Here is a 26004-nt window from a genome sequence, read left to right as displayed (position 1 = left end):
CCAGAATGCTTAAACTTTTTTATTGCTGTCTTTATTTACTGAGATTTGCGTATTAAATTCTGCCAGTAATTTTTTTGTCTACAAGTTAAAATTTGTATGATAACTAGTCATTGGACACCATTTAATCAATGGAAAGATTTATAAAAAGGCACTGCTTAAATTCAGTCATTAAGTTTCCAATGTCCATCTAATGTTGCTTCCTCCTAAAAGAGCAACCTGTGGAACAAAAAACATAATTACTTCATCTGTTTTCACATCTCATTTATGCGCAGTTAAAAGGCCCCAGTATATCTGCCACTGGTTGCATTGCACAGCAGTGGTAATGCATTACTGTTGCATCTAATTATGCTTACTGTAACAGCAGGCATCTGCTGCAGTATAGTGAGCCCACAGTATAACTACCTGATAACACCTCCACATCAGAGCTGATATGGAAACCAAAAAAGTATGACATATAAGACTATTCTTCTTTCAAAGGTTCTTTTTTCCCCGTAATGTTTTTCAAATTGTTGCAATATCTCTGAATCTGAGCTCCTTTACTGTTATTAAAACATCAGTAAAAACCACCACAATTGTGCACTAGTCTTCAACTCGGCTGCAGGGGTGATGACAATATTCCAGATTACAAAAAGCACCACTGGTAGAAATGGTGGCTTTGTTGTACAGTACGTTTTGCCAGGTGCCACACAGCAGGTATAATGGTGCCCATACACTTACGATCAAGTATTTACATCTCTATTGGTACAGAATGTTCTGGATCTTTTACCCTCTGTTAGTCTGGCCTTTCCTCCTTTGGGCTGGCACAGCACTGTTGAGCATCCCACACAAAGTACCACAGTCTGTGCATGACTGAACACAGTGGTGATCTTGTAGCAGCCTGCAAAGAAATGGTGTTAAATATTTACTGTTACATTTCTGTGATTGCCATATATGTAAAACGTGATTAAAAGACAGCCATGGAACGTGTGAATAAGAAATGGCTTAAAATCACAGCAGCTGCATAACTTATTACTCTTCTATGAGGACTTGGGAGTACATGTGTATTTTCAACTAAATTAGATCCAATCAAATACTGTATTTGTGTGGGACACATTGCTAACTGTAAAGCAGATTTTATGTGAGCTTCCCAACTCCCTTTTTAAGTATATACATCTAGAATAAAATTACTTAATCTTTTTAATCACAAGTGTTCTCCTTCTTACCCCAATAACCTTTAAAACTATTATTTCAGTTGCCGCTCTGCATAGTTATCAATTGCCTTTCAGTGCAAATGAATCATCAACTGGCTCATGACATTTTGAGCTATAGTCAAAAACAAAAAACAAATACTGAGAGTCGTCAGTCACCAGTTTCACTGGGTTTTTAGAGGTTTCTGAGCCTTTCCTTTTATCTCTGCCAATTTCACAAAAATCTGCTTAGCTTGTGTTTTTTGGTGACTTGCAATTTTCTACCATGGCCGTAGTAGGCAGCAAAAGACTGTAGCATATAAACCTGCAGGAGTGTGCTACTTTTCTTCCCAGTTGCTTTTGAAAACTAGATCCAATCAAAATGTGAGACACTATGTCCACATGTAGGATCAAAGGAAATAATAAAATGCTGTTAAGACCCACATAAAGAGGGACATCTGGTGACCATATAGTATAAACTTTATTGTATACCTGGGCATTTCACGTCCATAAAGTAGGAGTTGGGACTCTGAACAAGTCTTTTCTTTTTATGTTGTCGTCTCTCATGGTCAAGTGACGGGTGGAGAAGGTCTCTGGCCAACTGAAATGAAGGGAAAGGTCCAGTCAAATAAGTGGGATAAACCGTGTTTTAACTTTTTAGCTCACTTTGGTAAACCTTCTTTTAAACACTAACTATTGCATTTACATCTTAAGTAAGCACCACAGTTGTTCGTGTGTACTACAGGTGATTCGTTAAACGCAAAAAAATGCAGTCGTGAAAGTTTTCAGGCGATGACTACTTTTTGGTCCGACATGACTACGTTATAAGTTACATCACACAACTACTAGTTACATACCACGGTGTTTCAGCAAGTAGTCGCCACCCGTCGTCGGCTATTGTTAGCTAGCTAACCCCCACTCCATGTGTTGCTGCTGCAACAATGTCAACAACACAACTGCGAGGTTTCACGGTGTAAACACGGTAGGACATCGTCTCTGAAATGCACATATGGACCTACCATGTTGAAAAAAGCATACAAATTAATACGAAACTTTGTAACTTACAGGCATTTTCGCTGTGCAAATCTCTGCGCATACGTGCGCTGATTAAACAGATAGCATCTCAGAGCAGAGCAGCGGGGAATGACTCGCAATCATACAGTGTGCTGAAAATGGTGAAGAGCATGTAGAAAAATAAAATAAATAAAAAACAGAAAAAATAAAACTTCCAAATATATTATATATATTTTATTTCCCCCCAAAATATATAATATTTTAGTATACTAAACATTTATAATATCTTCGTATTAGGGTTATCACTTAAAAAATAAAATTATATATACACTAGTCAAAGGTTTGGGCACACCTTCCCATTTATTTATTTTTTTCTTTATTTTCATGACTATTTATGAAGATTGTAGATTCTCACTGAAGGCATCAAAACTATGAATGTATTGAACAATTATGTATTGAACAAAAAGTGTTAAATAATTCATATTTTTATATTTTAGATTGTTCAAAATAGCCACCGGTTGCTTTGATTACTGCTTTGCATACTATTTGCATTCTCTGAGCTTCATGAGGTAGTCACCTGAAATGGTTGTCCAACGAGATGTTGAGCACTTGTTGGCCCTTTTGCCTTCTCTCATCCCAAACCATCTCAGTTGGGTTTAGGTCAGGTGACTGTGGAGGCCAGGCCATGTGGCCCAGCACTCCATCACTCTCCTTCTTGGTCAAATAGCCCTTAGACAGCCTGGGGGTGTGTTTGGGGTCATTGTCCTGTTGAAAAAGAAATGATGGTCCAACTAAATGCAATCTGGATGGGATAGCATGTCACTGCAGGATGCTGCGGTAACCATGTCAGTTCAGTGTGCCTTCAGTTTTATATAAATACCCAACAGTACCACCCCCACACCATCGCACCTCTTCCTCTGTGCTTCATGGTGGGAATCATGCATGTAGAGGCCATCAGTTCACCTCAGTTGGGATATGTAAACCCAGCGGACAGCAATATCAGGAAGAAGGCGCACAAGAAATCAAAAGTACCAGGGGCATTAGGAGCATTTCCAAAACTGGAAGTCTGTGTCCAGAAGTGATGGTTAAAATCTAATTGTCCCTTTAAACTACAAAGCCCCACAATGCCAAGCGGGAACTGACGTCACATTTCTCGGCACCGGGCTGTCGCTAGTCTGCCCGGGTCTGCAACAGACAGCTGAGGGGTTTCCAGACGGGGGATCCCAGCTTCATTGCGGCCTTATAATATCGAAACGCAGAAGTCTGAAGTTTATTTCAATGGCGAAAACGTACGATTATCTCTTTAAACTCTTGCTTATCGGAGACAGCGGAGTCGGCAAGACATGTCTGCTGTTCAGATTCAGCGAGGACTCCTTCAATACCACCTTCATATCTACAATAGGTGAGTATTCTGCTGACGCCCCCCAAGGATAAATCTAATAAAACGAATCCCGGCATCCACATAGTCTTGCGTTTTACTGCATTGATCTGTCAGTAATAGAAGCTAGTGAATTTTTTCATGAAAGTAAGGAGAAGGACAAACGACCTAAAAGGGAAATAACTGCATATGAACCAGACAATAGGAGTGTGAGACTAATGGATAATGCTATTCTGTCCTTGAAGACTCGGATGCCCTAGCAGGGTTAAATACAGAATGAAATCAAAGCCACAGTCAAGACTTTTGACTTCTGTTACACTGTAGCCTTTATGCTGAAAACAGTATTGTGATAATTATGTTATAAACCTGATCGGCGCTGCAAATTTACACTGCAGCTATTTCTGCTTATTCCTCAAAATATGTTCCTCTAAAACGTGACACGAGATCACATTTTACCATTAATTGCAGAAATGCCTGGTTTCCTGTGTATGTGAGGCATGTGACAAACTGGATAGTGTAAGGTAACCGATTAAGCTTACGTGGCTCTTACTTGCTTTAATACAGGAATAGACTTCAAAATCAGGACAATAGAGCTGGATGGAAAGAGAGTCAAACTTCAGATATGGTATGTGTAATTTGACTGAGCTTTTTCCCTTTTTTTTATTGGAAAGTCTGACTGACCTGCACTTTAACCTGCTGCCTGTGTTGTTGATTTGATGTGTAATTAGGGATACTGCGGGCCAGGAGAGGTTTCGCACCATCACTACAGCATACTATAGAGGAGCAATGGTTAGCTTTTTATTTCTCACCATGTTGCTATATATCTACCTTACCCTTGCACGTCGGGGTTCATAAATTGTTATTATTATTATTTTCCTTCCCAGGGTATCATGCTGGTCTATGACATCTGCAATGAGAAGTCCTTTGAGAACATAAAAAACTGGATTAGAAATATTGAAGAAGTGAGTTCCAAATTTAGTTATGTTATTAGTATTTTTTTGCAATTTAAATTCTGTGATTGTTAATTATAAGTAAATTATAGTTGTTTTTAATACTCATAGTATCATACTTTAAATAACCATAAATAATGAGTCTTATTTAATTCTGCCAGCATGCCTCGTCTGATGTGGAGAAGATGATCCTGGGCAACAAATGCGACATGACTGACAGGAGACAGGTGTCTAAAGACAGAGGTGAAAAAGTGAGTCTGAAGCTAGTCGTTACCAAAAAGCAAGCATCAAGCTAATTCAGTTGAAGTTATTGCAATTTTCAGCGTTTGGCATAAATATAAATCTATGTTTTTATTTCACCTAGCTGGCTATTGATTATGGAGTTAAATTCTTGGAAACCAGTGCAAAGTCTGGCTTGAATGTTGAAGAGGTAAGCTGGATGTTTTACCCTTTACCATAAAGCATGACTTACACACAGTATATGGATGTGTAATATTTATTTTGGTCTTTTATGTCACACAAGGCTTTTTATACCATGGGAAGAGACATACTGCATAATCTGAGCTCAAAGTCGGTAAGTTGAAGAAAGTTTCATTAATTAGTCGCTATCCCGTACTTTGTGTCACAGTCTGTATTTACATTTCTTCACCGTCAACTCTTTTCTTGTAGACTGACAACAGTGCTGGAGGATCAGGCAAACCGGTCAAGATCACAGAGAAAAAGTCGAAGAGAATTAAATTCTTCAAGTGCTCGCTCCTCTAAGCTGCTCACGTATGTGGCGTGACATTGGTGTTTTGGAGGGTTTCCGCCTTTTGGCCTTCCTCGCTGCGGAGGCGGCCGTGGTCATATAATCATGGGGCCTTATTGCCAGCTGGACTTACAGGTTCAGGGGAGGCTGAGATGCTACCCTGATCTGCTGACCAGACGAGGATCAATGACGAACGAGGCTTTATATGTGTTCATGCAAAAAGACTGATGCATGAATATCAGCAGTGGTTTGTAGCTCACCCTGCAGTGCCTGCTGACTGTGGACATGTCTGTAGGATGTCTTAAAAAATATCTGTTACAAATATTGGTCTCATAAATGGTAAATGAAGTATTTCATACAACGTAGCATCATTTTATACGCCCTACCTATTGTTACATTTACTATGACGATGCTGTAAGATAATCATACGGAGTTTCAGAATTGGTTGTAATTGTGTGAATTCATATATGTTAAGATTGTGGTATCCAGTGTTAATGCCATCATTTCTAATTGCACATGTGTGCCTATTTAAAGTCACAGTATTGCAATAGAAAGACAAAAATATGTAAAGAAAAAATAGCAACAACAAAAGAAAAAACAACCTACTGTTTTTTTACTTATTTTTAATAGAACCTTTATTTGTACAGGGTTCTGTGTCAAAACAAAGCTGTGAAAGAGTTTGTTTCTTGGAAGCTTGTACTTAATACATATTGTTACACAGTTGTCAGTATTTGCATGAAAGCTGTAGGGAGACCTCAGACTATTAAGCACACAGTATCTGAAATAGAAAATGTTTACAGACAGTATTTGAAAAATGTTGAGCATATATAGGAAGTGAAAGTTTTTGCTGTTCACATATTTTGTGTGTAATCACAAGTAGCAGTTGTGTTCTTGCTTTTATTTCCTCTTGAGATTGTAGACACAGAGCACTTTCCCTTCACGCGTCCAATATGAAAACACAACGACTGGAGAAAGCTGTAATGTGAATGATAGTCCTTGTAAACTACTGTATGTTACATCAGTGAAGAGTAAAAATGGAAAAGAAAGTAGATCTTTATGGGAATGTTGATTTTTTTTTTATACACAACTACACTGCATGGTTGAAAATGTTTAAAAAAAAGAAAGAAACTCTGGTAAAGCTTTTTTCCCCCGTTATTGTCATTTTGTTTGTATCTTTGTATCAGAAACTCACTTAGTAATGATTTCTGATGGCAGGCTACATGTCCACTACTTTAATCATGGCTTTCTGTTTATCTTCTTGCTATTTTTTCCACTTCATGCTGGTTTATTTTCTCTTTTTAAGGCTCTCATTTTTACTCCTGGACATCGTCTTCCTTCTTCCCTACATCTGATTTTGTTTCCTCATCTGCCTGTCCAAAAGTTGACACCTTTCTGCTTTCGTTAAGGACTCTCTCGCTGCTAGATGCAGCTAGCTGCTTGCTAACCATCATGGACTTGGCTCTCCTGTCGCTTGCGTTCCAAGTCTGTGATCTGTGAGAGGGTAAATATTTTTCATCAGCAGCTGTCAGATACTCTGTGGTGTTCGAGAGGTTTCTCTTGATCGTTTTTGGATCCTCTGGAGTTTCTGTTCCTGGAAGAGTCCTCGTACTTTCTGTAGGAATTGCCTCAGTCTGAGTTTGATATTGCTGGGTGAGTGTTCTGACTGTTGATACTTTAGGCATTTGACCCAAAGTGGTAGGATGCACCTGATACGCTAAATTTGATGGCCACTGATTTGGAGTTTTATTAATGTGCTCTACCAGTGACCTGTACTCTGCAGTTTGCATCATATCATCACCAGCCTCAGCTGGAGTGTAGAGGATGCTGCTCATAGCCCTCTTCTTAGTGATGGGAGAAGTCTGGCTTTGGTTTTCAGTAGGGATGTACCTCAGAGATTTAGTCCTCTTTGGCGAAGAGGAGTTTCCTAGCAGACTCTGGACTTTGTCTATGGGCTCAGGAGCTTTCTGTGGTTCATCAGGGGGGTTCATAATGATGGTGCTCATAGACCTCCTCTTTGTCAAAGGAGAAATGAATTGGTCTTCAATTGGATAGTGTTTCAACGATTTTGTCCTTTTTGGAGGGGACAAAGGCCTCAGTCTGTTTTTGTCTGGTAGTCTGTCTAGAAACATCGTGCTGCCTTGTTTTATGTTTGTTATTGTTTCTTGACTTGATGTTGCAGAAGAGGGCCTTTGTTCACACGGAGATATGAGAATATCTACAACTGAGCTTGGCGGAGGTCTCTCGAAACCTCCGGACTCTGAGCTCTGACCACCTTCCTTGGTGTTGAGAGTGCACATACTTGAGGCTTGCCGCAGACTCCGCTGTCTTTCTAGGCCGGTTTTTGTTGTGTCTTCTGTGTCCTTCTGCCTGGATGCAAACTCTTCCATATCCATGTGGAAGCGGTAAAGACTGTAACCGTCAGCACTGTTAATACTGCCTTGGCGAAGGAGATTGGAAGGGTCGCACACCGATGAGTTTCGCGAATAGGTTCGAGTCAGCTCTAACCTGTCCACACCTGCAAGCTTTTCAAGGGCGGTTGCCATACGTCCATGGAGCTCCTCCAGCTGGGCCAGACGCAGATCCACCGTCTGCAGGGAGGCCTTCATCGTGTTCTCCCTCTCATTTACCTCTTCCAGACGCATTGACATATTCTCAACTCTGCCAAGAAGAGTTGAGAGAAAAATAGTTTTTATGGAAACAGGAACCAATTTGAAATATTTGAACTACTTTTAAAAGTTTGTACCTCTCTGAAGTAACCTTGATGCGTTCGTCACTGGAAGACTGTTGCTCGTCCTCTTTCTCTCTGAAATATTCCTCGACACACTGTTCTTCAAACTCGTACAGGAATTTTAGCTCCTCTGGATTCAGCCTGAGCTCTGAAGAAAACACATGACAGCAATTTTTGTTAAAAAAATCAGTTCCAGCAGTTTCTTCATGTTTATAGGCTACAGAATCATGAAATTAATATTTTGATGTGGTTTAAACGCTTAGTGTGTATTATTAACCACTGAAAAACTGCATAAACTCTTTACCCTCATAAAGATGGCATTTGAAAACCTCACCTGTATCCTTAGTGATGAATTTTAACACCACAGTGTATATCAATAAAGATGTGGTTTGTCGACCATTAGAATAGTTTCTGTTTTTTATAGGTATTTGCATAGACAGAGACCATCCCCACTAACTTCTGATGCACACACACATACATTTTGTTCTACAAGCACGCCTGAAATTTGATAGAAACGGCTCAATTTAGAAGGCAGTTTCAAAGGATACTCCTAGGAGGCTTTCAAGGGGTAAAGAGTTAATTGCACTTAAGTATTAAGTATAATGATAAAATTGTTTTGGTTTAAAAAAGGAGACTAACTGAGGCCACGGTCTTTCTCATCTAGCTCTCCCTCCTGTTTCTTCCTGGCACATCGCTTGAACATTCTGTTGAAGAGGATGTAGAGGTGGCTGAGGATGATGAGAGGTGGCGGTAAAATGGGACGGTCATGGAAAGTCATGATCAGCTGATATCTCTGGAACTTCCACACTTGGTTGGAAATTGACTTGACTTCAAAGAAGGTGTTGCTGTGGGACAGGACATGCAGACCAGTGAGTAAAAACTGTAAGAGGAGATATTTTCTTAGAAACAATAGAACAAGTAGACATTGGAAGTATAGTTACTTGAAGACCGCAATGAGCAAGTTGACCAGAAGAATGTTTGCTACGAGAAGGTAACAGGCCATAATGGCAGGTGTGAGCCAGGCACCGGGGATACATGGGGGGAGTTTCTTCCCATCCTCATCATATAAATGTTCACCACATGGAGCTGCAAGAATGGGAGATTAAAGTTATACATTTATATAGACTTTAATGTAAATAATTAGAATACCATTCATGATGACTTACGGTTGATTTCCATTGCATAGACTTGGAAAAATCCCCGAAAACCACAGTTCCGCAGGGAAATGGAGAAAGCGTTAAAATCAATAGACATAAGACTTTTATGTCATATTTCTGTCAAGGTCAAGCTGTTTTGCTTTAAAGGGTGGACTGGTCTTATCAAATTGTTCATTGCACTTTTAAAAGTACTCAAACATACCTAGTTGCATACTTTATATCCTTGACATATTTTACATTTTTACATTTTTTTATACAACCTTGTTCATAAAATTAAAAATGAATGAAGACAAACATCCGAATTTCAGTATCAATTAGACCACATGTTTAACAGCACCTTCCAGAAAAGGTTCAATACCATCTTCAATATCATTTCTAATTGAGGCTTTTTAAATAGTTGCTTGTTGCCTTCACCTTGACAGAAGAAACATTAACAGGAGAAGAAAAACTTGGAGGCAGATGATCATGACAGAGGAGATGACATACAGGCATCTATTCTGCTCTTAAGCAGTGAAACATTGTGTTGTACTGAATGTATGTATTGTAGTAAGTGCTATTCCAAATGTGCCAGCAGAGGGAGACAGAGTATGTCAAAGTGTGTGACATTGCTAAGACAGATTTTAAAACAGAGAAATAATGCAGTACTGATCATCTGCCCAGAATCAGGAAACAGAATCTTACTATGAATTCTAGTCTTACGGTCTATCGAGTCTGCAAAAACCTCCCCATAGATCATCCAATAAGGCATGTAGAAAATGTTTCTGGCCAGGCGCCATGTTGGCTCCTCATCTGGATGAAGTATGGCTTGTCGAGCCACTCCGAAGCTCATAAGCACCACCAGCATGATCACCACAAAGTACATCATATCAATCATCTGAAAGGAATCAAACAAAGAGAACATGCAAGCTCAGTGTGTTCTCTTTCTTTTTGTGTGTGTGCATGCCATCTGTGATTCGTTGAACTATTACCATTTTCCCTATCATCATCACATAAGGTCCCAGGTATTTGTTGACTCCAAAGATGTCCAATACACGAATGTACCAGAAGATGATGTCTATACAGTAGATAACCCTGCCATAGCCCATGTACGGTTCAGGCTGTAGCCGTAGCATTAGCCCCAGAAGGAACGTGGATATGGCAACCAGGTCTGTGATGTTCCAGTACTCCTCCATCCACACACTTATCTTTTGTTTCAGCTTCCCTGGTTCTGACATCAGAATCTAGACACCAGGATTAGGAGATCACACAGTATTCATTACAAGCCCATAAAACCGCTTGGAATTTAAGATATTCCGACTCTGTAAAGGCTCATACCTGTCGGACTTTTTCAGTGCCAAGTGTGAGGATGTATGCTATGACCATCCACTCTTGTATAGATGGCCATCGCTCCATTTTCACCAGGATAATGTAGTTGTACAGCATCAGATAGCCCAGATAGGAGATCTGTCAAAACAATAAGGTCATAAAGCTGTTTGTTGTTGTTGGCGGTCATTTTTGAAATGCATGCTTCACGCATCAGAAGGGAACTTACTGTGTTAAACCAGAATTTGGTGAAAGGTGCATTATAAAACTCAAAGAATCTTTTGCCAACTGGGATTTTATGGATTTTGGTGCTATCCTCTTCTTCGTCTCCTTTTCGGGAAGTTGCATCAGTGTTGGCATCCTGCAGCATCACAGCAAACAGCAAGCTTACAATCATTCACCCTTAAATTAGGCATATGTCTAATAAAAAAAAAAGTATGAACAAGGACCTTGCTGGATTTTGTGTCATCATCTTTGTCCTTTCCCTCTTCTTTGCGTGCAGGTGCCTGATAAGAGGCATCGTCTCCAAGGCGGAAGTCCAACAGCAGAATCAGAGGAGGGAAGATGATTCCCAGAATAACCTGAGTGAGATAATCATTTTTCAAGTATTTCCGCTAATAACATTCTTCTTGTAAATATTATTGTTTTAGAATTTTTTTAAGTTAACCTTCAGGCCCGGGCTTTTTCCAATCCTCAAGCAGCCCATCCACATATCAGTGAGCAACATCTGGCTGCAGGTGTGAGCGATGAAGTCACGTTGCTTAGCAGCCACAGCCAGCTTCAGACAGGTGGAGTTACTCCAGTTAACCAGCTCATATGTTAGGAGTTTCATGGCCACCTGTTCATCGTGCTTGTAGGACTGGTCCAATAATTCGTAGGCCAGTTGTCCAAATTCTCTGTGAGAGGGACACAACAACAATTATTTCTATATAGCACTTATCAAAGTAGTTTAAAGCAAGTAGAAAAAGACATACATCGTTACAGAAAGTATAAAAAGCATTCTGCATCACTCACTTGGAGTTGTTTTCCAGATCTTGGGAGATATCATCCACCAGTTCACTCTCAGAGCACTCATGAGCCATGGCCTTATACAGTTTACAAGCCACTAAAGCCTTTGCCATAGCCTCTTCGCCACGCTGCCAGAGAAATAGTGCCATCTTCTGGCGCTTCATCAGCACCCCCCACAGCATCAGCTCGTGGAAGGGATACTTGAATCGACAGACTTCAGGGTCATCCACATCAATTTCCACCTCCTCCTCTTTCTTCTTTTTGGCCTTTTTCTTGCCTTTTGACCTAGGTTCATCATCCTAACAAAAACAAAACAACAACAGCTAGATAGATTGTGCTTCTGTGTGGGTTTGATTAGTTAAACTATTTTAGTTGTTGCGAAAGAAAACCCTACCTCCATTCCTAGAAGCTTCAGAGCTTTGGGCTGCAAGAAGAGAACAAAGCGTTGCAATTAATATAAAATGTTACTTAATATGATGACAAACCACTGTCATTTATTTCCTTCCATCCATGCGTACCCTTTTTAGTCCATATAGATTATTGTAGAGGTTACGGAAAGCTTTCCTGGTGTAATTGCTTCTGTAAGCTCCGCCCATGAGGTATTCCAGCACAAGACCAATATCAATCAAAGTAATTTGATAATCTGGAGGAAGGTTTCCCTGCAGAAGTCATATATAAGAAAGCACGACCTTAACTGCTTTAAAATAATATTGAACCTGAAATAAACTGAAATGATTCTGCTGAATGTTTATTGTTATAAGCAAAGACTGTCTTACCTTTTTGACATCCCTAACCACAGCGTGCAGGGTATTTGCCGGGCCAAGTTTCTGAAAGATGTGAGAACAAGAAGGAGAAGTAGGTTCTGTATATTTTTATCCATCAAAACTCTGTGAATTATTATTTTTTTCCCTTTTGCTGGTGTTGCTCAGCATTGTAGAACTCTCACCGTGTTGTATAACTCTTCCAGCCTGGGAATGGTGAGGAAGTGGTGAATGTTGACTCCATTCTCGAGGAGCAGTTTGACAAAGTCCACTCTGTCCAGCACCAGAGCATCCATCATAGCCTGCTCCAGTGAGTTCACCTGATAGAATAGATATATAATATAATTATTTTCTCTATGTTCACTCTGTTGTCTCATATTTCCACATGTAACATTTGCATAAACTTCATTATTCCTACCCAGCGAATCAACTCCAACTTCCTTGGATCTGTTTCCTCTGGTGGTTCAGGTTTTGCCTTTCCCTTCCCTTTCCCCTTCTTGACCCGAGTCTTGCTGCGAGGAGCGCTCGCAGGGCTCTTCTGTTTCTCCTGAGACGGGGCTGCAGTGGTTGTAGTGTTGGCAATAGCACCAGCAGGCTGACCGAGTAATAATAGAAAAAAATATCAAACATCAATTTCTACTATGCCTCTAACTTGATCATATCAGTTGCCAGTTTTTGTGTTTGAGTGATATGACACAATTTATGTTTGCTTATATATGTATTTGCATATGAGGTGTGTTTTTTTCCAGCAAGAACTGATATCACCAAGCTGAAAACTCTCCTTTGGTCTTCAGTCAATTCTTTTCACAATTTCTTCATCTCATAAATTCACTCTCCGTGGATACCTGCTGATTGCTTTGGGGTTTCACATCACACTTGTGTAGGCTGCTTCTTTCAGCAGATGAATTTGAAGCATTTGCAAATGCGTCATTCTAAACTTTCATCAACTCTGTTTCACACTTTTTTCTTTCTTTTTTTTATTGGATTTTCAAAAACAAATTATTTCCTTCAGTCTTGAATCCATGTAGTCACAAAGCACTGATGTGAAATGAATAATTTACACTGTTCAAAAGTGAGGAACACTCACTGGCAAATTGTGTCCGTAAACAAAGATGTGATTTCGTGCGATATCCACTCTGTTCCAGGCCAGAGCCAAACTGAGCTGGTCTGCTGCTGATGCGTTCGTTCCTGATGCAAGAAAAAAGACGGAGACGTGACGAGAGCCGGCATGTGTGGCACGTCGTAAGAGAATCTATTGGAAATATACAAGGAGGCAAGCTTCGAGTGGGATAACCACTGGTGTTGGTGTCTGATGATACCTTTTAACAAAGCAGTAAGGATGGCCATTTCTATATCCTGTTGTCCCTCAGACCCCATTCGAAAAACTGTAATCTATATGTGAGAATAAAAAAGGAAGCGAGGGAATGTTACACTGTAATAATTGATAACTGATAACAAACTACACAGATGAAATGATTGATGAAAGAATGAATTTTTGCCACTGATTTTCAGCAGGGCTTCTTTCTCCAGCACCCTGTGGCTGACCTTTCGAGCGCAAACAGCCAATTTAATCGTCAGACACGGCGATAGCGCTTGCCTTGTTACAGACTTGATATCAAATGAAATTACGCTGACGGGTCTGTCACATGCGCAGCCATGGTGAATGGGATTAGATTGGCACGCATATGTGGCACGGTGCCAGAGTTTTTCCAGCACCGGCCTCAGGATGCGTTAATAATGAGCAGTCTGCATCAGTATGAACACTGAACACTTTTGTTTCTCTTTCAGGAAGCTGCAGGCTGCCTTGTTTGTGTGCGTGCGGACACTTTTATGATAATAATTTTATAATTCGGTTAAATGTTGCATCCTGGTGTTACATCACAGCAAAATGTAGCCCTCTAAATCAGTGTTTTTATCTGCCCAGGCCAGATGTTCACATTGGATGCACTTAGGATGAAAGGATTATGTGTGGACTAGACAGTGACACTGATTCACCTGTAGGTTAGTTACCGCCCTTTAGTTTAAGATTTATACATAAAGAGCTCAGACGACTTGGTTGTTCTGCCGCTTTGTCTCGATAGAGAATCAAGGAAAACTAAATAGTGTTTAATAAAAAACAGTACAATTCAGTATGATCTTTCAAAAAGCATTTTAAGTTGCTTATGTGAGTGTTTTGGAGCATTAGGCAGTCTAATACGTCTGGGATTGAGAGTTTCAGAGTGAAGTGGTAAACTGATAGCACTCTGGGGACTGAAAGCCTGCGGAGTGGATAGAGCAACCTGGCTGAGGATTAGGGAGCTGGATCCTCTCCTCCATCTGTGTGCTGTATGCTTCCTGTGAGTAGATGAAGTACGAGCTAAGCAGTTGATAGTGTGTGTTGATCTTTTCCTCTCAAATGTATAGATTATAGAGATTATATAGCGTTACAAACTGTTTATCACATCAATTATGCCTTCGGGAATCTGCAAGAGATGCACAAATGCTGCTGCTACTTAGGCATTCATCTTGAAGAATTACTCTCAGCTCTGTTTTTTTTTTTTCTTTTTTTTTGCTGAAAACCTTTACCAGGTGTGTGCTGAACTGAGTTGGAGTACATACCACCATTTGACAGCTACGCACTTGCATGCGTCCTTAACAGTTAATAATATCCTACAGTAAAGCTGTAAAAGTCCCGGATTACGATATAACGCACATGACCACAAAAGAAGGTGAAATGACATGCAGGTAGCGGGGATTATGTTTATTCAGTATGTTAATGGACATACACAAATGAGTGGAGTGGCGATGAATGACGATGGAGACCAGATGCTTCACAACTCAGAAATATTTATTGATTGACACAGACATGTTGCTTTAAAAATACATGGCTTCACTCCTACAATGGTTTCACTCACTTTGTTCCTCTACTTACCAATTCCCTTTTTTTCATGCACTCCATTACCATGAGCAGGATCTGCTGCGACTGGCTTTTGCTATAATTGAATGTCTTCTGAATAGTCACTAAAAGCTGGTCTCTGACATCGTCATTAACCAGGCTGCATGACAGGATAAAAAAAGCACATTTTTGTTTTTGGTTTTTTTAAAGGATTGATATCAGTGTAAAAGGCAAATCAACTGAAACCTCACCCTCCATCCTCTGAGAACTTGTGCGCAAAGGAAATGATGTCAGAAGCACGGCCGCTGCCATCGCACACCACCACAGGGATGGGGGGCTCATCTCTCAGACTCTCCAGGGCAATGGAGATAACGTTGGGACCTCCCTCTACTATTAAACACACCAGAGGAACCCCCTGACCCAAACCTGGAATGAATAGAGAGAAATAATCATTTGTTCCATCCTTTCTTTTCTCTGTAAAACAGTCTGAGAGTGAAATGATGAAGCTTATGTTGTGCTACGATGCCATGTGTGAACAGACAAACCAGAGGAAGGAGGAAGTGACGTCAATGGTGACAGCTGAGCATCCCTTTGCTGTCCCTGCCTTATCCAAGTTCCAGGCATAGGATGACAAAGGGAAGCCCACATGTCACAGAGGAGCTCTCCATCCATGTGTCCAACAAGATTTTAGCTCACATATGCACATCACAGTGGGCAGATTATTTAAAAATTCAGCACACTAAACAACTTACGAGTATTGATCTTCTGCAGAGAGATGTGCTTCTCCAGCAGTCTACGGAGTTTGACCTCAGAGCCGTACTTCCCGCAGGTTCCGTTGTCTGTGAGGATGAAGTGGGAATGGCTGTTGTTGAGCACAGCCAGCTTGCTCAGTGGGTTTGCCATCGTCTGATAGGGTCTTGTTACCTGGAAAAAGTTACAAGAAGAGACATTACTTTGAAAGGTCTTCTTTTTAAGGAGACCACATGCTGGTGCAAATGTCCTTACATCTTTTCCAATGAGGTCTTCTTTGTTTTCAAGGATCCCCCATGGAGCAATCCCTATAGCACACACCTTTCCACGTGACTTAGAGGAATGGTCCTTTAAGGCATCTCCAACATGGCGGATGACCCCTAAGTTAAAATTGGCAAAATAGAGCAATACAAATAAAGCTCTTTTGTGATGGGGCTGAATTATGGAGCATAATGTGGTAGTATTGCAGTAACCTCACGCAATATCCATCATTTGCAATGAATTTTTCCACTAAAGCTCTAATTATAGTGCCTAAACCTGTGACAATGGATTAGTCAAATCTCCCCCAGGAAATTGCAGAGTAGTGTTACGTAATAACAATTTGGAGCAAAGGTAATCTTCTAATGTCACAAGCTGATTGTTATTAAGTGAACATTAAAAGCATTATACTAAACCATCAGCGTCCTACCTGTGTTAACTCCACCCGTGAAGATCCAGGCTCCAGTTGTGACGGCCGCTTTAATCAGGCCTTTGCCAAACACTTGTTTGAGTTTGGGCTGGAGGTCAAAGTTCTGGAGACCCCCGTGTACAGAGATGAGCAAGGTAGGCAGCTCCAACTGCCAGTCCTTTACCATCAAATGCAGTAGGTTGTCAGGCTTGGTGTCGTATGAAACCCGGATATACTAGAAAAAACAAAGTTGGGAGGTTAATTATCACTTTTTTCTAGCTACGTCGTGTGCGTTAAGTACAGTTTAAAAACTCTAAAGCTCCTTGACACTGCATCGTATCCACTCACTTCTCTGATGTGAGAGAACTAACGGTATAAAAATGTGAGTAAATAATATTCCTTTACAAAGGAAAGGTCCCCACACTTTAAGATTCTACTTTAATGATTACATTCTGTTTTTAAGGCACTGCTTGTATCCACAGGATCGAAGATTGAAGCAGAACCTTTTTGACTGAGACTCACCATGGCTTTGTTGATGAATCCTCCTCCTTGGAACTCAATGATGCCAAAGGCGTCCGTCGGGTACGTCCTGGTGTGCTTGATCACACTCCATTTATCCTTTGGGGTATCAATCTGAACCAGCTGGTGGGTTTCCTCTAAGGAGTTGGCACCGGGAGGGATGGCCACGTGCTGTGTTGTCAGCTGACCACAGGCACATCTAGACAGATCAGAGGGTGTGAACTGCAACTTGAAGAAGCCAGTAAGACACACCTTGCACACATACTTTCATTGCTCTACCCATTTCTGGCAGACAAAGGGCTCACTGCCTGGCTGCTCTAGCAGCCCTGGAGTTTTCGCCGTGACTTACAGACGCATTGTTTAAATCCTGATAAATGCGGGATAGGCTGAAGTCAAGGGTGTCATGATTTCAGAAATTAATTAATAAGAAAAATATTTGTCAGTTAATATAGACCCGAATGCCAGCTTCAAATGCTATTATATTATTTACAGGACATTATTTATATAACCACCACTGTCATAACTCACACAGCCCATTTAACAAGAAAAATGTACACCGATGCATGTGATCTAATTCTTAATGTTTTCAGCTTTTTTACTTTTTAACATAATTTAATAGATATTAATTTGCATATGGAAAGCATTTTTTTTTAAAAAACAACAACAACAATACATTTTATAAAAATATGCTAAAATACACTCTAAGAAAAATGAACATTGCATGAATTTGCTTCAAGCTAGAAAAAAACCTGTTGTAATTCTGGAATAATGATGTGGATAAAACAGCATACCTGCACTTGCAATCTGAGGACTTATATTTCTGACTTGTAATTTTTTTAAAGTACAATTTCAGGGTAAATTTCAAGAATTGAAGTAATTACCTGGTTGGGTCTTTGCTGGGAAATATGTGTATACATTCTCTTTTAAGAAAGGTCCTCTCAATCCATACTTTCTGTGCCTGGGAAGACAAAAAGAAACATAACAAAAGTGTTATGCAAAAGCCGTTTTCCGAAGAATCCAGAAGTTGTACTTGATATGCACAAAGACATGAGCATGGTGAAGGAGCTGTGGCACTAAAATCATGCATGCTCTGTCATTTCTCATGTTATTGCGCCACAGCTGATGCTGGTAAAATTGCCTCCATTGTTTGTTCAAGTTTCATAAGCAGCCAGTGAAAAGCACAAAAGTACTATTCCCCCACACTTTGTCAAATCCTGTTCTGATTGCTTTCTGATCTTTTTCCAGTTGCCGATCAAAAATAACCAGAGTTCAAGGCGAAGGTTCTCAGAGGGCTATTGTTGACGGTGGAAGCCCAATTAACACCGAATCAGGGGAAGCAAAGCTTTCCAAGAAATCACCAGGAAGTGGGGTTGAAAACAGAATTTGAACCCTTGACAGCATTATTATGTAAAAACAAATTAAAAATCTGTTTAAACTTTACCAGTAAGCCTGAGGTCAGATGAGTAAGGATGAAAGACCTTATATAAACCTCACTGAAGTCTTGTAATGATCACAAGTAGCCATAACACAGAACAGTTACTGTTCTCGCCCTGTTTTTCTGCTCAAATGACCCCCTTTGAGAGCAGCTGGACCGCAAAACCACAGACTTTCCCGGAGTGTCTACTCGCCTCCGCTTTAAGAAAAAGGGAAACCTTTGCATTTATTTATTTTTGTTTTTTTGCCTGTGCAGATGTCATATGATCCAAACCAAAAATATACACGAATGCAAATAGATGCATGTATTACTTTTAATCTGTTTTTATTGCATGTATGCCATTTTCTATTATGACTGTTTTCCACCAGTAATTCTTCGTGGGGGTTTTTAACGCTTGTTTTTCAGTTCAACACTACTACTGTATACATTTGGTATAAATTGTTTAAAATTATACAAATACATAGATATCAGCCTTACATATATTATCTGCTGTTACTACAGTGCTCTTTCAAGAATGATGTTTTGGCGCAGCTTCAAAACAACTACTTTTTATTTAGCATGGGTTTTTGTAAAAAATGTTCCCATCTTTATTTCTCAGTGTCATCATGCATCAATAAGCACCTAGACGTCCCTCAGTGCTGCCTGCTCACATTTACCTCATCTGAACTCACTTTTCACGGTCTGCAATTAATACAACATCGGCCGCTGCTTGGTAAAATCCTAATAATGCAACTAAATAAAGTTTTTAAAGGGTTTCGACTCACGTACAATCCTCTTGACGGAGCTTCGAGGTCCTAGTGCTGCTGGAAATTAAGGCTAGGGAGTGCAGGGGAGCCAGAGCTTTCTCCTGGTGCTGCACTCCCAGTGAAGTGGCCTCATTGAATCCCACAGGACATGAAACTTCTTCACTTTATGAGGGCCAGTTAATATGATGAGCATGTGAGCAGGGTCTTTGTTCACCCAAGTCTCATGACTCCAGTTCAAGGTAATCCTTTTGGGAGTCCCATGACCCTTTCTCCATGCCCAGAGGGTATTTTCATCATTCGCTTGAACAAGGCACAATAAATCTACTTTGATAACCGGCTCCTAATCTCCCAATTTGTGTAAAACTCCTTTCTTTGTGCTCGCTTCACAGTTTAGAAAAACTTCGCCAGTGTGAGACGATGGAGAAGAGCGACTAACCTAAAAGTACTGCAGCCTCGTTCAGAGGGTCCCCAACTTCTCGTTTGAAAATTTTCACCCCCTCCAAGTACTTTGATTTCAACCCAATTTGCATAATTGAGAGAATTGGATGCAGGCATTCTTTTGGAAGGCGCCTTGTTAAGACATGACTGGTCTCCAGTTGGGGGTCAGTCAGTGCTAATTGCAGTTAATCTTTATTTCCACCCACTATGTTTTTGTGGAGAGAAAGAAAAGGCAGCAGTCCAGATATTCAGTATTCCCTTAATCTTCCTGTTTAATGTCAGGTATGTTAATTTGATCTACATTTGAAAACACCCTTTTTTCATAAAAAAAGAGACTCCCAGTGCCCTTTTGTTATCATATTTATCCTCCTGTTTGGGTATTTAATAAAAACAGTCGTCAAGTTATAAAGGGATTGCAGATGCATTCCTAATAACTAGAGATGGAGCGAACTGGCACTAAGTAGCAGACGTCTGCTTAAAGCCTTTCTCATGTGAATGATTTGATAAGCACTCCTTTTATGGTTGAAGTGAGCAGTTTTAGCTCCAGTAAAAAAAAACAAACAGCAGAGGCTGGTGGTAGATGACAGAAAGACAAAGAGAGAATCCTAGCATCCCCCTCCAGTTTCCCACTTTTCTTCGTGCTCCAGTAAAAAACGCACGTGGGCCAATGTTAATTATAGCCGGACAAAACAAAGCGCATTTCCAGAAGGGTTTGGCCAGTGTGACGCAGTTATTTCAGCTTACTTAAACTCATTAACCACAGCAATTAAAACCAAAATCCAGTCAGCAACCAGCTGGCTCGTTAAGAGCTGCCTTTGAGCACTTAACAAAGAAAAAAACAACAACAAAAAAAACATTTTAAAAAACTCTTGAAGAATGAGATAATGCAGGATCTGATTGTGTCACACCAAGCAAATTAACAGGACTTAAGACAAGCCTGAGAACAATCAACAACATTCATTCCAACATGCAGACTTTGGAAAATTAGTGCTTAAAACAAAAGACAGCTATATGAGACGGAAATTTAAAAAAATATATTTATTATTAGCCGTACTGATGCAGTGTTTTCCTGTCAAACTTTGACCATGCTTAGCACTTTAATACAATGCATTGGACATCGGAGCAACAATGTGTATACAAAGGTCACATTCACAGTATACCATACATTCATTCCTTTTTATACTGGAATCACATGGTCCTGGTCTCCTGACCCACAGCTTAGCAACAACTTGACCACAGCTAATTTGTTCCGGTAAAGCTTTAATTACACTACGCAGTCCCAAAGGCTCATATAGAGAAGGTATAATGATGACTTTATATCTGTATGTGGATACCTGACTGGCAGCACATGTTTGGTTAAATTCTGTAGCTATATCAGTTGAAAATCAACGTGTCAGATATTCACAATATTGCAGTAACAATGCAATTCATACAACAAAAGCTTTGTGAGCACAAGTGAAAGAAAGGATTTTGGGTTCCTATAAGGAATGTGATGTTACCCGGGTTGAAGATCAAAGCAACTAATTGCTCCTCATTGGTATTGAATAGCTATGCTAGTTAGAGCTTGATGCATTGTGACAGGAAGAAAACCCATGTAGGCTCTGTTAACTGTCTAAAAAAAAAGCGCTTCAGACTCATGGTAAACCACATGGGCTGAATATAAAGCTGCCTTTTACTTGTTTTTACTCGAGGAGAAAAGATATTTCGTCAAAGTGGCACACTCCACTTCCAGGGTCTGGATGGGCAAATTTGCATTAACAGTCAGCCCTGCTTGTAAATGCACTCTTTGTCCTCCTGAGTTGAAAAATCCAGTTAGCCATCACGAGTCCAACATGTCACTGATTATCCCCGAGATTTGAGGGAGTCATAAGACATGTTTTAAGGCTGCTGTTTTTCACTTTTTTCCCTAAAGCAGTCTGACTGAAATAGAGACCAAAATCAAGGAATCGCAATAAAGTTAGGGCATCCTAAAAAACTAGCGACATCTGAAATCTTTCTGTTGTGAAAGTGAAGGAACTTACTCATTATGGCTACAACAGTTTAAGTAACGTAATAATTATCAATCACGCAACTAAAAAATAACCAGGTTACCCAACAATTTTAAGGATTACAAGGGTTCATTTATAAGCCTTACTCTACATACATAGCAGCCTCAACAGATGTTACAGGGATTCGACACCCTGATGAATTCATGATTTGAACTACTTACAAAGAAATGAGCTGAATGCAATTTCAGTTGTAGATGTATGTTAAGAGTAAATGATAACTTTTCAACTAAACAAAAGAGAAAAAAATTGTTGTCGTTTGAAATAAATGTGCATTTCTGTTTATTTGGGTCAAGTATGCCAAGTTTTTCATTGGCAACAATTTAGGGATTAACAGTCACCAAGCCAGTATCCACAGTGGATTGCACTATTGTGTGGATTATAAATATACCTGGGCCCCTAAGCAGTCCCTAACCTCATCACCAAGGCCAAAGAGCTCTGGGTTGACCAGTACAAAAGCTGCAATGGGCTAATGGATCACCAAGGCAAGGCAAGGCAAGTTTATTTGTATAGCACAATTCAACAACAAGGTGATTCAAAGTGCTTTACAGAGACATTAGAAACAAAAACAAATAAAAAGCATGATTTAAAATTGATTAAAACAAGCAAACAAACAAACTAATTAACAAACAAACAAAACAGTATATAAAATCAAAACAGATAAAATCAGAAATAGATAAAATCAGTAGTTAAATGTAAGTTTTGAAATTTAAGCTTAAAAGTGTGGATTTGGTGCTTTATTCAAATGCAGCTGAGAACAGGTGAGTCTTCAACCTGGATTTAAATAAACTGAGTGTTTCAGCTGATCTGAGGCTTTCTGGGAGTTTGTTCCAGATATAAGGAGCATAAAAGCTGAATGCAGCTTCTCCGTGTCTGGTTCTGACTCTGGGAACTGATAAAAGACCAGATCCAGATGACTGGAAGGTTCATACTGGGTCAGGAGGTCATTGATGTATTTTGGTCCTAAACCATTCAGAGCTTTATAGGCCAGCATCAGAACTTTAAAGTCTATCCTCTGACGGACAGGCAGCCAGTGTAAGGACCTCAGAGCTGGACTGATGTGGTCCACTTTTTTGGTCTTAGTGAGGACTCGAGCAGCAGAGTTCTGAATGAGCTGTAGTTGTCTGACTGATTTTTTAGGTAGACCTGTAAAGATGCTGTTACAGTAATCAAGCCTACTAAAGATGAATGCATGGACTAGTTTTTCCAGGTCCTGTTGAGACATCAGATCTTTTATCCTTGATATATTCTTGAGGTGATAGTAAGCTGACTTTGTTATTGTCTTAATGTGTTTTTCTAAGTTTAGGTCTGCATCCATCACTACACCCAAATTTCTCGCCTGGTTTGTGGTTTTTAGGTGTATAGATTGAAGTCACCAGTAAGCATCTTGGTGACACATTGACAACTGTTGGTGTGATTATTCTCACATTTAGGACACGCAAAATTACAGTCAGTCACTCTCAGTCTGGTGCTCCACCCATGATCTTGTCTCATGCAGAATTAATGACCATAAGGAGGGCAAGGCATGACTCCCAACACTGCATGGGAAAATGCAGACGGGACCACAGTCACCACCTTTGTTAGGAAATAAAACTTTTTGGAACAACTTCATTCAGAGTGTCTTAAGGGAAAAAATGCTGACTTTGACACCAAGAGCATCATCCCTACTGTCACACGTGGCAGTGAAAGCATTAAACTTTGGTGGTGTTTTCCCATCAGTAGTACAAGATAACTTTATTGCAGTTTATTGCAACCTCATATACTCGAGCATTAGGAAAAGATCTGAAGAGAAGAGTGGTCGAATATATCTACAGAGACTGTGCTTGCCAACAACGGTTATTCCACCAAGTACTAAATCTTGTGCTCCAAGGAGATCAAATGCTTTCCGTCACTAAAATTCACATTATTTTGTAGCCATTATAGGATGATTTTGTCATTAAAATTTATCTTAGAGTTATTCTGAATTTATCAGCTGCCATATAAATTAAAAACTTTGTTTTTATGTGAGTGCTGTTTCTGTTGTTTCTGCATGTTTTTGCCTTGAGAGGGATGTATTCAAAGAATTTCTTTTTTGCTTTGACCATATCTTTTGTAATAGTCTTTTGGTGTGCGCTTAAATAAATGCCATTTAATTTCATCAGAGGCGAACAACTGACTGTGAAGGGTGGTTGGGTGACTCATACATCACAATCTCATATGAGGTGCAAACCCAGAGTGAATCTGGTAGGATATACAGATTCAGATTTTTACTGGTTGTTGCAGTTTTTATTACTAATGTTTAGTGTCTGAGTACAAACTCATCAAAAATTAGTCACCCCCGTTAACCTGCGGAGAATTCATGAATATTTCTTTTCAGTATTTTCTAGTGATTACTGTTTTTTATTTAACTAGACATAGATGGAGATGAATACTTTGCTAATTTCATCTAATTTATCAGGTAATATTTTGTGAACACATCTATCTAAATGTGTTCTCTGTTGGAGGTTTTCAACACACTTTACGTTTAAGGTGCTCTCTGGTGACTAGAGGCCAGCGTTCACCATGATTTCAGCTTTATGATATGATCAGCAATGATACTCAGGTAGGGTCTGGTATTTAAGTGATGCTCATTTGCTACTAAGGAGCCCTAAGTGTACCAAGAAATTATCCCCCACACCATTACACCACCACCACCAGCCGCAGCAGCCTGAACATCATGCTTTTATGTTGTTTAGACCAGACTCTGACCCTGCCATCTGAATGTTAAAACAGAAATCGAGACTCATCGGACTAGGCAACATCTTTTCAATCTTCTGTGGTCAGATTGTGAGAATTGTAGCTTCTTTTTCTATCCTTAGCTGAGCACTCACCAATAGTCTTGTGTGGCATCAACAACACATTGTTACCCAGAGAAAAGCTGCTCGATGGATAATTTCTCTTTTTAGGATCATTCTCTGTGAATCATAATGATGATTGTTTGGGAAAAATCCCCGTGAATCAGCAGTTTCTGAAATACCTAGACCAGCCTGTCTGGCACAACCATGCCACAATCAATGTAGTTATTTAATCCGACTTTCTCCTTCATTTAAATTTAAATTGAATTATATTTGTCCTTAAAAATTCTGTGCTCATGAGCCTACACAAACATAGTGCAAACTCTCTTAATTTGCAGTTCACATGCTCTTCTTCTGGGATATGTTGCTCAAATATTAGGAAGAGAAATGTATGAATGATTACATATTTTTGCTTTCAGGGTCTTTTAAATACTTTTTTAAAAGACTTTACAAAGATATAAAAGTCAGTGGTTATCAAAGCTGGGTCATTAGGATTGAAGACTGTACTGGAGAATGTGGCTGCAGTTTTAAATAGCACTCAACTTTTAAAGGCTGGTATATGAGCAGCAGTTCTTAGAGACTTTATGCTAAAGAGAAAACCTCTAAAATGATTGGACGAGAAGGGCTGAGGCTAGATGACAGTGTTGGCACCATGTTGCATATCCTTAAAGTGATGACTTGAGTAATCATACAGTTTGTGTTTGCAAAAAGTTTGCTAAAAAGCTAAGATAAACTTCCTTTTCTTGAGAACAACATCATTTATAAAAGTTCCATTAATAATAGATTACAATTCAATTTTAAAAAATCCTTTAAAACATTTTTTTAATCCTAATTAAAATCCCAGAGTGGAAAAACGTCTGAAAGGTAATAAAAATTAATAGCTGTTGAATGTGACATTGATGCCTGCACACTTCATCTTACCTTCTGCGAGCCAGATGTGCTGCGTTTGAGGGAGGATCTTTTAAAGGTGCCAGTGTCCATGCTGAAGACTTAACTCAAGAGAGGAACCCTTGGAGAGTGGCGACAGGTCAGGGGACGCCAGCAACGTCGACATTAGAGACAGACAGAAACACTCAAGAGCCACTACAGCACCAGGTGATGGCACCAAGCCCTGGATTTACACTTTAAAACTATTTTGCTTCACCTTCAGTAAAGGTTTCAATGCTTCTCTCTCCTCTATGCGGCTTATTCCCGACTGACAAGACAGAGATCCCTGCCAGGGATATAAATCACTCGATGACACACTTGACACATAGACCCTTTTCCACTGCCGAACATCCCATAATCAGGCTTAATGCAGCCAGCTCTTACGAAGCCTCAGAGTCTAATGGATAGAGATTTAATAAATGGTTATTGAAGGTAAATCTACTTTGGCACACCACAACCCCCCAAAAAGGCTTAGAGAGAGATCGTGCAAGCTGTGAAGCTAAAGTTAGCCAACAGAAAGCCAAAAGATATCCCACCAGATGAGATCTGACAAGGGAGACAAGAGGGTGCCATCAGG

General features: G+C 39.9%; 3 protein-coding genes across 3 annotated transcripts; 1 reads left to right on the top strand and 2 right to left on the bottom strand.

The window, feature by feature from the left end:
* Window positions 1–9: 9 nt before the first annotated feature.
* Window positions 10–2338, bottom strand: rps27l (ribosomal protein S27 like). Its single transcript, XM_085412246.1, has 4 exons — window positions 2232–2338; window positions 1659–1767; window positions 767–877; window positions 10–216 (listed from the first exon to the last, which is right to left on the bottom strand). Exons 1-4 carry the CDS (start codon window positions 2235–2237, stop codon window positions 188–190), a joined length of 255 nt encoding a protein of 84 aa, XP_085268372.1. The 5' UTR covers window positions 2238–2338; the 3' UTR covers window positions 10–187.
* Window positions 2339–3308: 970 nt separating this feature from the next.
* Window positions 3309–6297, top strand: LOC146664897 (ras-related protein Rab-8B). Its single transcript, XM_085412247.1, has 8 exons — window positions 3309–3582; window positions 4123–4183; window positions 4287–4347; window positions 4443–4520; window positions 4670–4759; window positions 4873–4938; window positions 5032–5082; window positions 5178–6297. The coding sequence occupies exons 1-8, from the start codon at window positions 3459–3461 to the stop codon at window positions 5268–5270; spliced, it is 624 nt and encodes a 207-aa protein (XP_085268373.1). The 5' UTR covers window positions 3309–3458; the 3' UTR covers window positions 5271–6297.
* On the bottom strand, window positions 6170–25481 carry trpm1b (transient receptor potential cation channel, subfamily M, member 1b). The gene is made up of 27 exons (XM_085412222.1): window positions 25422–25481; window positions 17905–17981; window positions 17027–17222; window positions 16526–16739; window positions 16093–16217; window positions 15840–16011; window positions 15339–15513; window positions 15124–15247; window positions 13532–13604; window positions 13300–13400; window positions 12631–12807; window positions 12398–12532; window positions 12228–12278; window positions 11970–12110; window positions 11846–11875; window positions 11458–11750; window positions 11111–11339; window positions 10893–11024; window positions 10673–10804; window positions 10456–10584; window positions 10110–10361; window positions 9841–10015; window positions 9151–9171; window positions 8926–9070; window positions 8624–8829; window positions 8000–8132; window positions 6170–7914 (listed from the first exon to the last, which is right to left on the bottom strand). The coding sequence occupies exons 1-27, from the start codon at window positions 25479–25481 to the stop codon at window positions 6570–6572; spliced, it is 5043 nt and encodes a 1680-aa protein (XP_085268348.1). The 3' UTR covers window positions 6170–6569.
* Window positions 25482–26004: the final 523 nt, after the last annotated feature.

Source organism: Rhamphochromis longiceps, linkage group LG7 (genome assembly GCF_057381845.1).
Source record: "Rhamphochromis longiceps isolate RC_006_pf linkage group LG7, R_longiceps_female_GT1.1, whole genome shotgun sequence".
In the NCBI taxonomy this organism is placed as follows: domain Eukaryota; kingdom Metazoa; phylum Chordata; class Actinopteri; order Cichliformes; family Cichlidae; genus Rhamphochromis; species Rhamphochromis longiceps.
Note: the sequence above shows the minus strand (reverse complement) of the source record. Positions and strands in the feature narration are given on the sequence as shown.